This window comes from Echeneis naucrates, chromosome 24 (assembly GCF_900963305.1).
Source record: "Echeneis naucrates chromosome 24, fEcheNa1.1, whole genome shotgun sequence".
NCBI classification, from domain to species: Eukaryota; Metazoa; Chordata; class Actinopteri; order Carangiformes; family Echeneidae; genus Echeneis; species Echeneis naucrates.
The window spans coordinates 8,036,435-8,050,699 of record NC_042534.1 but is presented as its reverse complement, the minus strand read 5'-3'; the positions used below and the strand labels follow the sequence as shown (position 1 = coordinate 8,050,699).

General features: G+C 37.5%; 1 protein-coding gene across 1 annotated transcript in view; it reads left to right on the top strand.

Moving 5' to 3' along the window:
• Positions 1–14,265, top strand: part of fig4a (FIG4 phosphoinositide 5-phosphatase a) — a 36,762-nt gene that overhangs the window by 6,710 nt on the left and 15,787 nt on the right. The window contains exons 5-16 of the mRNA XM_029496980.1: positions 141–297; positions 534–584; positions 1,214–1,377; positions 1,809–1,937; positions 3,724–3,824; positions 4,669–4,831; positions 6,707–6,804; positions 9,200–9,333; positions 9,821–9,937; positions 11,319–11,364; positions 11,847–11,995; positions 12,392–12,558. Coding sequence (XP_029352840.1) covers positions 141–297; positions 534–584; positions 1,214–1,377; positions 1,809–1,937; positions 3,724–3,824; positions 4,669–4,831; positions 6,707–6,804; positions 9,200–9,333; positions 9,821–9,937; positions 11,319–11,364; positions 11,847–11,995; positions 12,392–12,558 — 1,476 coding nt within the window. The remainder of the gene's footprint in view (positions 1–140; positions 298–533; positions 585–1,213; positions 1,378–1,808; positions 1,938–3,723; positions 3,825–4,668; positions 4,832–6,706; positions 6,805–9,199; positions 9,334–9,820; positions 9,938–11,318; positions 11,365–11,846; positions 11,996–12,391; positions 12,559–14,265) is intronic.

Genomic DNA, 14,265 nt, shown 5'->3' with positions numbered 1-14,265 from the left:
TACTCATGACCCATTCTCACAAAAAATCTAGTTCAACAATTGACCCACATATCAGCTTACTGAGTTTTTTTCATAAGGTGAAAATAGTGACCCTTTAAAGAAAGTTAGTTTATTCTTCTTTTTTTTTCCCCTCATAACAGGGTTTGTTCGTTTCCTGGAAGGGTACTACATTGTGTTAATCACCAAGCGCAGAAAAATGGCTGACATTGGTGGTCACTCCATTTACAAAATTGAAGACACCAGCATGATCTACATTCCCAATGACTCAGTTAGGATCACACACCCTGATGAAGCAAGGTACTGTCAATTTCTGTTTACATGTTTTCCTTTCTCAGACACGTGTGAAGTTAATGTGTTTTTACTGATGTAGTAGGATTTAACAGTCATAAAAAGTCCACAAAATTCAAAGAACAAAGCTTAAAGAAGGTGAATAAAAAAAGATCAAAATGCAGCTGGGGCCAGTACTCACTTATGCCATTCTCTAACAGTGTAACACATACTGTCATCATAACTTTCATAATTTCCCTTCGTAGATATGTTCGTATCTTTCAGAACGTGGACCTCTCCAGTAACTTCTATTTCAGGTAAAACTAATTCAGACTCAGTTTCTTTTTCTTTCTTTTTTATACGCTTTCAGCACATTCTGCTTTAAGGTGCTTGTCCAGTTTCAAGATGGTAATCTTTTAGCCTTTTTTATCTGGAAGGTGGCAGACATATTTATGGAGAAAAGGAGATGTTCCACAAAACCTGAGATATTTCTAAATATGAAATGGGACAAATTTTCTTTTTCCTCTCCTTTACTTTTCTCTGCTGCTGCTATGTTTAATTGTACTTATGATTTTAATATCTTAAAGACTTAGTGGTATCTAGGTAGAAGAAAATTATTTATTTTTTTCTAAAGATGTCATTTAGTTCACACAAGACTGCAGAGAGACCAAAAAAATGGCTTTAGTTTATTTAACCTTGATTCTCTATCTTTAAAATAATGCGCCCTTGTTTGCCACAACAAATGTTCACACAGCCTGAAGAGCGTGTTGTTGTTGGCCCATGTTTGTTGCAGTGGCCAGTAAACAGCTGCTTGATTGGTAAAACTAAAACAAATTAGGCATTTAAAATGCTAACTTTATTTCTGTTCTTTGGCCAAATCTTTGATTTACTATGGGACTGCGCAGGTTGTACTTGTTTGAAATGATATTTGTGATGTACTTTGTAGCTATAGCTATGACCTGAGCCACTCCTTGCAGTACAACCTGACTTTGCTGCAGAGGCCTTATGAACTATGGTCATCAGCGGCTTCCTCTGCTGAAGAAGAGGTACACACACAGAGCAAGCAGGACAGCTTTGACATCTTTGAGGATGAAGGTTTGCCTACACAAGGTAAGCAGGACTTTTTCAATCGCCCCTATATTCCTTTGCTGACATTTATTTGCAAGAGAAGACTTGAGCGTTGTACTCAAATTAGTATGTACTTGTGATTGGATGGATAAGATGAGGAATGTGACTGTGAGAGCGAGAGAAATTAGTGTATTGTAAACAGAGTGAATGTGCTGTATCCTTTTACCAGTGTTATCACTGAAGTCATTAATGTTACCTTCTGTCATTTATGATGTGGACTGTAAAACGATAATATAAGCGTTAATCAACTTTCAGCAACTGACTTGCGTTTAAGTCTAAATATGGTCTCGTTCCAAGGCTTATGTCATCTCAACTCTGTTTTCTGTTTGCTGCTTTCTGACTGATAATTTGCTCTGATCCTTGGTGAATAAAATAATCTAGGGGTTTTGTGTGTCCCTTCTCTTCCACCACAGTTGTTTATGGCCTCCAAAATGAGCCGTACTACAAGTACGTGTGGAATGGGAAGCTGCTGGAACGCGTCAAGGACATAGTGCATCATGACTGGCTCATGTATATAATCCATGGCTTTTGTGGCCAGTCCAGTATCCTTTGATGACTGTCAAGTAATTTTGGTTGTGCATTACAGAGTTGTTTATTTTCAGTTTTGGATTTTTTATTTATTATTATTTTAAGTAAAGCTACCATACAACCTGTAAAGTGCTTTCCAGTAGAATTTAGCACTATAACACATGCACAGACAACATCAGTCAAAATCACAGTTCATAGATCAGTGAAAGACACAACTGTATCTCTTTCAATGTCATCCTTAGTCAGTACTCCCCCTCATCTTACTCGACCACTTGTTGAACTGTGCTTGGCTTCCATCAGACCATGTGGATTTTACTGTGAGTGAGAGTGTGTGATTCAGCAAAGAACTGCAGAATAAATTTGTGTTGTTTTTTTTTTTTTTTTTTTTTTTTTTAGGCCTTTAGCAAAACAAGTATGTAGGGAATCAAGCAATGCTTATCAAGTAACACTGACACTTACATAATCTCTCCATCTGTTATCTGCAGGGAGACAGCAGAAGGATTCTGCAAATTTAATCAGATGTGATACATGACTTTTATTCTGTACATGCAAACACTAATTTTGTGATTGTTTGCTTTCATTTATATATTTTGCATTTTCTTGCACTTCATTGCTACAATAGTTTGTCTATGTACTGGGGATTTGTATTTGGCTTTATGCTAATGATTCTCTGTATTTTTTCAGAAGCTTTTGTAGTATTGATGCGTGGTTTACTGCTGCAGAGTGGCTTTAGGCTAGACTTTAGCTGACAGTTTGATTTATTATGGTCAAAGTCTGCCTTAGGATTTATGCTTAAGATTTCAATAATTTTCCATTAATTCCTCTTTATATAAATCATACAAAGCTGGGTATACGTGTTGCCCTTTTGCAAGCCAGTCAGAAAAGTGTATATTTCATCAGTTATTATTTTCTAACCAAGTCATTTCAATGTCATATTTTGTGTTTTGTTTTTTTTTTCCTACCTGTTTGCTGTACATTAACACTGAGCAAGTAGAGCTGCTACAGTGCAATCAGAACTGGCATCTCTTTTCAGTTTCCTATTGGATAGCGTGAGCGTGCTGTTATAGAGACACTGCATGGGTGTTTTGATGTCAGGCAGTTCCTGGAAACTGGCGTTCAGTGCTGTTTTTATGCGCGTTTAACAGGGCTATTGGGTGCAATAGTAGGAGAGTGTGGGTAAAAGAAAATCCAGCAATCTGAAGGTGATAAAGAGGCATTGGTGGTGGAAAATAACTTTTTAGGAAAGTTTCCAATACACAGTGTGTGTGGAAAAAGGGGAACATTTGACCTTATTAAAACATTCCTAGGCATTCCTAGGCATGAGCGTGTTTATACTGTGAAAAAACTAAATGAAAACTGTGATTTGAACATGTTTTTGTCACAAATTCTTCTCGTGTTTGGTCCAAAATTTGCAGGTCATGGCATAACATAAAAAACTGTTTTGAGGTTGAATTATATGTTTGGCTTATTAATTTTATAAATTCAGACCTTTTTTTACTTTTATTACTTTTAAGTAAATAGGTATACTGTACACAAGAGATGCTTTACAGTAGGCCCAACAAACTTTTAGTGTATAGTGTCAGAGCTCCTGTGGTAGTTGAAAGTTTTCACTGATTTAAGATGCAATACAAACGTGTTGGTAGGGTAATAGGGTAATAACATGCTATCATCGTGAGATTATTGTAATGATGATGATTTGATTTGACTGGTACTGTGTATAGGCACCTTTCAAGCTTCTCAAGGTCACCTGACAGGACAAAGCATGACGGTTATTCTTTCTCCTTTACCCACTAACTAAAGAGCTTCTCATCTACGGCCGACCGGTTTACATCACTCTCATTGCCAGGAGATCCAGCAAATTTGCCGGGACCCGCTTTCTCAAAAGAGGAGCCAACTGTGAGGTACAGCAGTTGCTGAGGCAACAGGGAAGAATAGATGGAAGAGGCAGACTTAGAGCCTCTTGGATGATTGAGATGACTCAGGGTGATCACGGGGGGTTAATTTGACCTGCCTCTTCCTTGAGTATGCATAAGTGTGGGTGAGTGGTCGGAGGAGGGAGGAACTTGCGCTTTAATTCAATGGGACACTTTTTTCCACCATTTCATGCTGTCGCGTGCATTGCCACAGTAAATGTGATTTTTTTTTTTTTTTTTTCCCTTCCACACAGCTTTTTTTTGCAATAGACATTGTGACTCAATAGAACTGGCACAGAGACAATGTGCAATGATGGCTCTGTTCAATTTAATCATCAGAAAGCCCAGATCATCCATCAAATTTCATATAGTCTAATATTATTAATTACACTTTGTTTTTCCTTCAATGTCAGGTCAAAATATCTGCTGTGAAATAGGTGTGTGTTTCTCAATTAAACACTTTTTTTGTTCTGATGGTCAAAGTTGACTGCTGCTGAAACTTTAACAGTCTCACCACATAGTTCATTTAGTGGTTAGTCAAGTTGCATGATCTTCAGCAGCAATGAAATAGTTGTCCATCTGTATCTTGATTATGTTCATCTGTTGATGAAGATCTTTTGCCATGATTGAAAGCTTTACAACACATTAATTCATTCCCATTGCCCATTTTTCTGAGTCTGAGGATAAGAATTCCTATGTGGTCAAAAAAATAGATAAAGGAAAATCTGCAGTTCTGTGACAAATGAGTAATTTACATCTGTTGATAAAGTCCATGTGATATGATACTAGGTTTACTCAAGATTTCTTTTGCTTGTTTTTCTTCTGTTTCCAGGGGGATGTTGCTAATGAGGTGGAGACAGAGCAGATTGTCCACGATGCCTCAGTTATGTCTTTCACAGCAGGAAGTTACTCATCATATGTCCAGGTGCGAGGTTCTGTCCCACTTTACTGGTCCCAGGATATTTCCACCATGATGCCAAAACCTCCAATAAGGCGTAAGGAACACCTACTTTTGCCTTTGTGTCTCAGTATTTGTCCTAATTTTCACAGCAATAGGCACTTTTTGAGAGCTGGCAAAGCTGCCAAGGCCAGAATGTTTTACTTATATCCACTTTGCCCATCTACATAAGAACAGATAACAAATGACTGATAAGGACAAATCTTCTTGAGTTGTTGAATGAGCGTTTAACTATATGAGCTCACTGACATCGTTTTAGCAACCTTTGAGGACCTTAAATGACCTTGTAGGACCAGGAGAAGAATGTAATCATAAAAAATACATTAACATAAGATCCTGCTTTTCTGTATTGCTCATTCTTCTCAAAGACTGGCACAAAGATCAAGAAAGGAAAAGAAAAAGGTGGATGCAGGACACCCTCCTCCCCTTTGGCATTCATCTTTGTATCCACTCTCCTATTTCATTATGAAATGGATAAATACACAAAACCAGGGCCAGAGGGAGGTGATCAGGTCTCTGAGAATGATGACACTGGAGGCCGCTGTGAATGTGTGTCCCTCTGTGTGTGCCTATAGATTGGTAGATGGTGTGACAATGCCTGCATTAAATCATAATCTTTCCCCCTCCAGTTTGCCCTTTAATTCATCCTTGCATGACATTTACTTCTGTGGGAGACAGATGCCGAGCCTGTCCTTAATGTCCCCCTGTGTATCACTTACCTCATCATCCTCGTCCCACGTTGATCTTTAAAGACCTTCATTTACATTTTTACAATTTTGCGTCAAGAGTTAATCTTAGTTGTAGATTGACACCGTTTGCCTTTTGTGTTGGCCAACGTTTTTATTTTGCACCATAAATTTACATCCAACAATTTTTTTTTTTTCTTCTCAATTGGAGTTTATACTAATGTTTCACGTGTGTTGTTTCAAGTGTTACCATTTATCTTAAATGAGTTATTATTCTTTATAGAACCAATATGTTTTGGAAAACTGGATAATTCGATATCTTTCCGGACGAGAAGATCGCATTCAGTACATGTGAAACTACCATCATCACCCTTGTCAAAAGTAGCTCTGCATATAACCCCAATAAAACCAAAATGTAATGTTGGTAAAAATTCAGGTAGTTTGCATTGTTTTTCCTTGGGACAGAGCCAGGGTTCAGTTTATTTTTTTCTGATGAGCTAAGATAGCAATTTCTAGCTCTCACATAACAGTGTATTGTACAGTGTGCAGAGTAAAATAATAAACCTTTCTTTTACAAGTTTTGATGTAAAAACAACTCCTTGGCATTACTGCTAAATGTTAATGAGGGATGTGAAATTTATTTCATGCAACGAAAAAGAATTAGATTTTAACATCTCAATCTACCACAGCCTTGAAATATTGTGAAACTGAAATGAAGGGTCATCATGCATAATTATACGCAGCTCAAATCAGACTGATAATCAGCCAATGTTCAGCACAAATGTGATCTTTCATTTGAATGTGGGCTGCAGTCATCTGATGAATCTAGGTCAATGGTGTGGCTTTGAGCTCAGTGTGTCGATGCATGTGGAGTACATTCATCCATATCCCAGGATACGTTCCTCCTTGCCTGTCGAGACTAACCCTTGCATACATAGAATGTCTTTATGACAGGCCTGTAGTGGTCAGATGTTTTGGTTGTGAGGGAGATGACCTGAATAAGCAATTCTGCCTTGTTATTATCATCGCTAACTCTCCCTTACCAAGGGGCAGTAAGAATGTTGCTTCATGTTTACTAAAATCCTTATCTCAGCAGTAATTGAGTACATTGAGAGTTGAGATTTTCCAACGATTTAAGCTCCAGAGTAAAAATTTTAGCTATGTGTTAACATGTTTTAACTTTTAATGCTTTAGATATTAAGCAATCAGTTTGCCCTCCCTTGCAGTGGACCAAGCAGACCCATACGCCCACGTAGCTGCCCTCCATTTTAACCAGATGCTGCAACGGTTTGGCTCTCCTATTATCATCCTCAACCTGGTCAAGGTAACACACGTGCACGCACGCTTTTAAAGTCCCAAAATCGGCTTACTTACAGAGCTGTAACTCTAGTTAATATCACATTATTGACCCTTTAGTGTCACTAGTACAGAATATGAACCTGAGTGGCCTTGATAAAACTCGTTCCGTATATACTGGTATTTTCCTTAAATAGACTGGTTGTGAGGTTTGTGTAAACTTAAGGTGTATATCTTTGTGAATTGTTGGTGGTCAATTGTCTTTGGATGAAATATGCCAGCTCTGTGGAATCACTCAACGGGTAGTTATCTAATGAAGATGTTATTGTGAAATTGTCAGTGGACTCATAGGAGCTTTTTGTGGTAGCTGGTGATTATTTGCTGCTGAAATTCTTTCTTGAATGTTGATGTCCCCCATTTATTTGTCCTTTTTCTTGATGTTAAACTGTTACATTTTAACACTGGAGTGTTCAAGTAGGCATTTTGCAATGCCTTTTCCATGCTCCCATACTCACATGGACACATTTGGGCATGCAGCTAGACAGTCGCTTGGTTTGAAAGCTCACGTTGTCACTCACAAGGGAAGCTGTGAGACAAGGGACCAATCGCAGACCTCAGAGGTCCGCACAAGCTACAGCCATGTGATAGTTACAGACTGTGGGGAATAAGGGAGGGGACCCCCTCCTTAAACACTACATGCTCTCTCTTATCCCAGACAGACGGAAACAGGAAAGGAATAGTAATAAAGCATTAAATGATGACAGTTCACTTCTCTGTGGTGGTGACCGGGGATGGCAAGACTGTGTCAACTCCGGGATGGTTGCATGGCTTTGTCATGGGTGAGTGCGTGTTCCTCAATGTGGAGGTTAAGAAAGGAAGAGTGAGAACGCACATGGCAAAGCATGTGAATCACTTTTCCAACTGGCTCACTTAATTAGAATCAATTTGATCCAACTGTGGGAGTAAAAGATAACTTTTTTTTCTCCTCCTCACACAGCGATTAAAAAAAAAAAATCATTGTTTAACTCAATTGTAATCTGGGCGATTTCTAAAGATCATCTTTTATTTTCTGTCCAAGATGGCATGAACCATCCATCATTCAGCCAATACACACAAAAGAAGGAGCAATAAAGATCAGAAAGACCATAAACAAGCCAGCATCTTCCTGAGTGTTTGAAGTTGTGCTTTAAAAATATGAGTGTGCTGAATTGTACTTCTTGTTCACAATCATTCATCTGTCCATGAACAGAACCCTCCTGTATGTACACGTGCATATGTGGCTTCACTCATGGTCTATCACTGTACGTTCCTACACCTATAGTTATTATTATTATTATTACTGAGGTTACTGTGTACAGGATTATGCCTGTGGACAGTTCTTTGTAATTGTTATGTATGTCTGGTCATGCTTGTGTGTGCATTTTTGTATGTGTGTGCACGTGTATGTGTTCGTGAGTGAGAGAAAACTGGAGGAAATGGATGTAGGAAATGCACTGGCAATTTGATTGCTCTTTTTCTTGCCACTGCTTGATGTGTGGACAAAGATGCTAAATGATGCATCCAAGCAATTATCACCTGGGGTGATCAGTCAAAAAGCCACAGTTAAGTGGTGAGAGAGCACAGGAGGAATACACTTCACAGACAGTGTGACTATAAAAGTAAGTGTTTGCATCAGGTGAAAATTCTTGTTTTGATTTTTATGCCATTATATTTTCTCTCTATCAGTAAATAAAAAAAAACAAAAAAAAAAAACTAAACATCATCCACTCAATTGTTGGTTACACTGACTGCATTTGTTTTTCTGTGAGGTTTTTATACTATTATTATTATTTTTTGCCTCATTTGGCTCATTGTTATTTTGTAAAACCAGCATTAGGCTTGTTCTAAGTTTCCCATTGCAGAATATTTATTTGCAAAATAAACAGAAGAAGAACAAAAATTACCTGTAAAACTGTGAATGATGTCTACAGCCATCTATGAACGTATGTTGTAAAACTTGGATTAATTTGCTCTTATTCATTCTATGTATACATATATAGTATTCATTATACTATATTCGGATTCCAAAGGCACCAGCTATTTCAGCCCTCAATCCCTCTCTATACCACATAAGACCTTAGGATGGCTTCCACAGCTACATCAGCTATTATATACTCAGCATCAGTCCTCAGTACTACATATATCCTCCCCTGCCTGTAAAGTGCATCCTGCGGCTCCATTTTCTCAGAAGTCACTTTGGAGTAGTCCTGAATGGGTCCTGGTGAATGCATCACAGAGGGAAAACATCTGTCATATATCTGTCTATATCTGCCCATGTACTTAGGGGACCTTTGAACAAAACCATTCAGTGTTATGTTCTTTATTATTTTGGTTATAATAAACATCATACGTGTGATGTGATTCATGTCTCTCTTGTGCTGCAGAAACGTGAAAAAAGGAAACACGAGAAGATTCTAAGTGAAGAGCTTTACCCGGCTGTGATAAACCTAAATCAATTCCTCCCTCCGGACCACTGGATTGACTACATTGCCTGGGACATGGCTCGATACACAAAGAGGTTGAGATTACAAATATTTCAATGCAGTGAGCTAAAACTTTCTCTGAAGCTCCTGAAGTGGTGTAGTTTTGTTTCTAGGAAATGTATATCTCACTAATGGTAAGCCAGAGGAAAAGTAAATTAAATGTAGTATAAACTAGTCTTTTTTTTTTTTTTTTTTTGTCTGAATTGTTCTTGATACAGTGGTTGGAGGGTAAGGTTTGGAGCTTGTAGCGCTAACCTATTATTCTTTTCTATTGTATAATGCTTTAAGTCTTTATTCAAGCCCTGTTAGATTAAGTGGAGTTATGTAACTCTTGGACACAAAATGAAGCTTTTTACAATACAATTTCAGAGTTTAATTAAATTAGTAATTCTTCCAAAAAAAAAAAGAACTTATGAAAAATGAAAACAGTGTGGCTGCTACTTTTTCTGTTAGAAGTACAGTAATGGGCTTGCTTTTTTTTTTTTTAACTACCAATTTAACTGTCATCTTTGTCTTTCTCAGTAAGTTGTGCAACGTTCTGGACCGTCTAAGTATGATAGCTGAGAATGTGGTCAAGAGAACAGGTTTCTTCATTAATCGCTCCAACTTCTACTGTCACACCCTCAGACCAGATGACAGGTGAGCCTCTCCCAGCCCTACATTATCCCTGGTGTTTTTCTGAAAAACAAACCTGATACATTCACCAAATTTAAAGCAGTAATTCTTGTGTGACAAGAGTGCATGATCATCTTTATGTAAATGGGGATCATATGGGATCAGAATGAAGGTTAATGTATGATTGATGTTAAGAAAACTGTAAGAAGAAGTTGAATGTTAGACTTACTTTTTTTTCTAGGACCAAGCATATCATCCAATTTTATATTCATACCTACTGACTATAATGCATTTATCCACCCTGCTTAATTTGGAACCTCTCTGATATGAATTCTTAATGGAAATTATGCCTGATGGCAGTTGCGCCGCTGAGAGTTTTATGCTAACGAGTGGAGTAGATTGCTGCCTGTGTTCTTAATGTGTGCCTCTTCCATTGTCTGCATGTTTTAATCACTTTCACCCAACATTACCATTCTGTTACATAACCAAACGACTACACCATGGTCAGTATTTATTACCCTGTTGTTCTGCATTACCAAACACTGTCTCACTTTCTCTGTGATACACACTTAATTCACACAGTCCCCCGCTCCCTTATTCACACACAAAGAAAGCATTCTTTGGCTTTTATTTGAATGTTAAATCATAATTCTACCTATAGCTTCGGTCAGATGAATAATTTAGCTCTTGAAATATAAAGAGGATCATTGTTAAGTTAACATGGTATGAGTATCTTACTGTCTTTGTTTCTTGGACAACACACACATACATGCAGTTGTTCCCTGATCTCAGTGAGTTCAATGAGTTTGTGCTCTGTAGAGACACATTATACGTTAAAAGTCACTCTTTACAAACTATTGAATTTTCAGAGCTTATCCTTTCAGCGACTTAGGGCCATCTCTTTTCTCGCAGGGCAATTCTTCATTGCCTTTTGTTGTTTTGTGGACACCTTAAACAGAAAGTGATGAATAGCGAGTAGTGTATTGAATTGGGGTTTGCTAATAAAGGTTGAAGGCTCAGAGCCAAGCAGAGCTCAGTTTCACACTATCCTTGGACTCTAAAAGTCCTGTTGCCTTTTATTCCAAGAAAATAGTTTGCCATGTTTTAAAAATGTTTTTAGGGGTCGGATGAGTAGATTGATTTGCTATGTCAAAGTTCAGGTTTTTAGTAATTTCCACAAATACATATGAGGAAATAAACTAATGTTGCCTCAGGAGCCCATTATAGCAAAATATGACATTAAGGACAAATACAAAACGAAAAATTGGTACAAAAAATGTGGAAATTGCAAGGCAACTATGATTTTCACGAGATAAGATAAGTAAATATGTCTGTAATGGAATAGAAGCAGGAATAGAGCAGACAGGTAAAATGTAATATTTTTCGTTGATGTAATTTTTTGCAGGTGGGGAGATGTAGGTGGACACATCACATCCAGTGGACGACTGCAGGTATTCCACATACAAAGCTATTTTGCTGTATTTTATATACCAAATCATATTATATATTTTCTCCACCATATTAGCGACTCGTTGTTGCACATATAAAAAATAAAAAACAGAGTATAGAAACTTTCAATTAAACCCATTAAAGGTAATAAGAACAAATTACTCTGTGATAGTAAGATTTCTTAGACAGGAAGAAACTTTTTTCTATAATTTTTGTTTTAATGATACCAAGCATTCATACAGCTGCAGAGTTGGATAAATATCTTGACAGTATGTGCATGATGAGTTTTCATGGAAAATGGAGAATCACATGCATGTTGATTCTCTTGGAATAGTTGAAGTTTTCTTCCTTTACAGACGAAAGAGGCAAATACATTTTCTACTTATGGCCTTTTCATGAAGTGTGTCTTTGGCTTAAATATCTGTGAACGTCTTGTAGATGAAAGAAATGGCATTAGATGTTTCTGAAGTGTTTGTCATTGTAGACTGGTGTGCTGCGGACCAACTGTGTGGACTGTCTGGACCGGACCAATACGGCCCAGTTCATGGTGGGGAAGTGTGCGCTGGCCTATCAGCTTTATGCACTAGGAATGATTGACAAGCCCAAACTGCAGTTTGATACTGACTGTGTGAGGTAAACTCCTTTTGCTTATCATTTTTCATTAATGCATTTTTTCTTTCTTTGTAGTTATTACTGAGGCAGCTATTCATATGTGCATTTATACATGAATGAAATATCAATATAAATACAAAAAGTAATGCCCAATGCTGATTCACATTTGTTAGGATTAGCTATTACAAATTAAAATAGTTAGCCCTGTATCCCACTGTTTTCAGCGCAAAATCCTCCCGTTATTGCTGCTTGGATGCTGAAATGGCTTCTTGCAGCTTTTATTTTAGTCTGAGGACATGCAGGTTAAGAACTCAGTGACATGTTCATCTAAATAAGATTTTATATTCTCTGCTCTTCAGTAATAGAACCAGTTGCACATGTGGAACGGCCTATCCATTGCTTGTGTGTATTCTTCAGGTTGTTTGAGGAGCTGTATGAGGATCATGGAGACACTCTCTCTCTACAGTATGGTGGCTCCCAGCTGGTCCACAGGGTCAAGACCTACCGCAAGATTGCCCCCTGGACTCAGCACTCCAAAGACATCATGCAGACCTTGTCACGCTACTACAGCAATGCTTTCTCAGGTGTGTTTCAGACATGTAAAATCCCCTTACTAACTCACCTCTATGCATATCATCTTCTCAGAATCAGTTCATACATATAAGTATAAACAAGCATAAAACATTAATATCACAGTTAAAGTCACAGGTTGGGTATTTTTTTTTTTTTTGAGTTTTAAATTAAATAGTCTTTCACAAAGCATTCAGAAAGCTACTTGAAACTTTCAAACTGTGTGTTTACTCTATAGTGGTTAATTGGCCTAGTTTAATGTTAATGTGATGTGATCAACAATTGGCTGACTCAAAGCAATACAGGTGAGCTAGGTACCGTTTTAGCACAGTGTATGTTGTAAAACCAATTACAAGTAAACTCAATTTGCTCCCAAGCTGATACTTTGCAAGTGAAATGAACAGGACCTGCCAAAAATCATACTGTTTTTCATAAAACCAAGTACAAACTTTTATCTATATCCAGCTTGTGATATACTCAATTTTAAAATGGAAATAAGACAGTTTTCAGGTTTTTCCTTTGTTACTCTTCATCTTGTTGTCAATAGCTATTAAAAACGCAATTTTGATTTGAAAGGATTTCTCAGATTGTTATCTAGAGTAGTCTTTAAATTTCCTCAACTGATATTTTCCTCTTCCAATAAACAAACAGAGCCTAAATGTCAATCAATGCCAGACAACGTGCTGCCATTTGGATTTATAATAATTTATAATGACGCTCAAGCATGTCAAAGAAAATGTATGTGTGCACATATATTTTCACAACACAATAGTGAATGCTCATCATCAAAAGGTGGTATTTTTGTCCCCAGAAATGAAGAGGAAGATTATGCATTGTGTATTGAGCCAGGAGTTACAGAGCTATACTTGACTTACTAAGTCGACCTCCTCTCAATGTGTTTTGACGAATGGGATCAGTGGTTGGCTGCAGAGTTCGGAGTCCGGAAAGTAGCAAGATGTTTATTCACACTGAAATGTCAAGAGAGAGAAGCTCATATGGTGAAGCAGATACGCATACAAAGACTATTGCAAGAGACTGACACTCTATAAACTGTAATCCCTTGGTTTCCAATATATCACGTAGTATGATTTAATATGTCTGCCCATGATGTTATTGCTCTGTTATGAAACTCCACATGCTCTAAGACTCAAACACAGACAATGTAATGGCAAAGAGTAGCAGAAAAATGTTACCATAATTCAGTAATCCAAGGGCCAACTACAGTCCGCTGTCAACCTGACCCTCTATCAGGTCACAACCATTTTCATACATTTACCCATGATTACATTTTCATCTTCTGCAAGAGTTGCAAGCTTTTAATACCTCCTCAGTCACTTCACCTTGGTCACAGTGATGCTACAAGATTGAAGTAATATAAATCTGACTCTCTACTACTCTGTACGAGTCTTCTCTACTATATTTTGTTCAAAACAGAGCTCAAAATTTCAACAGAATAAGCAGAAAGATCTGCTTCTGAGAATATAAACTGCATGCATGTTTTTTCTGACAGGGACATTTTGTACATTAAGAATTTCTTTAAATATAATCTCCAGGATAGGCTCTGAGGATGGCATGTTGCTATGACTGTGGGTTGGTTGGTTTTTATAGCATTTAGCTTGAGCCTGAAATATTTCCACAGCTATTCTTTGAAATGAAGTTTCCTGTTCATTTTCCCAATAAGATGGCAATTGGATTAAATGAAATTATCAAATCACATAATC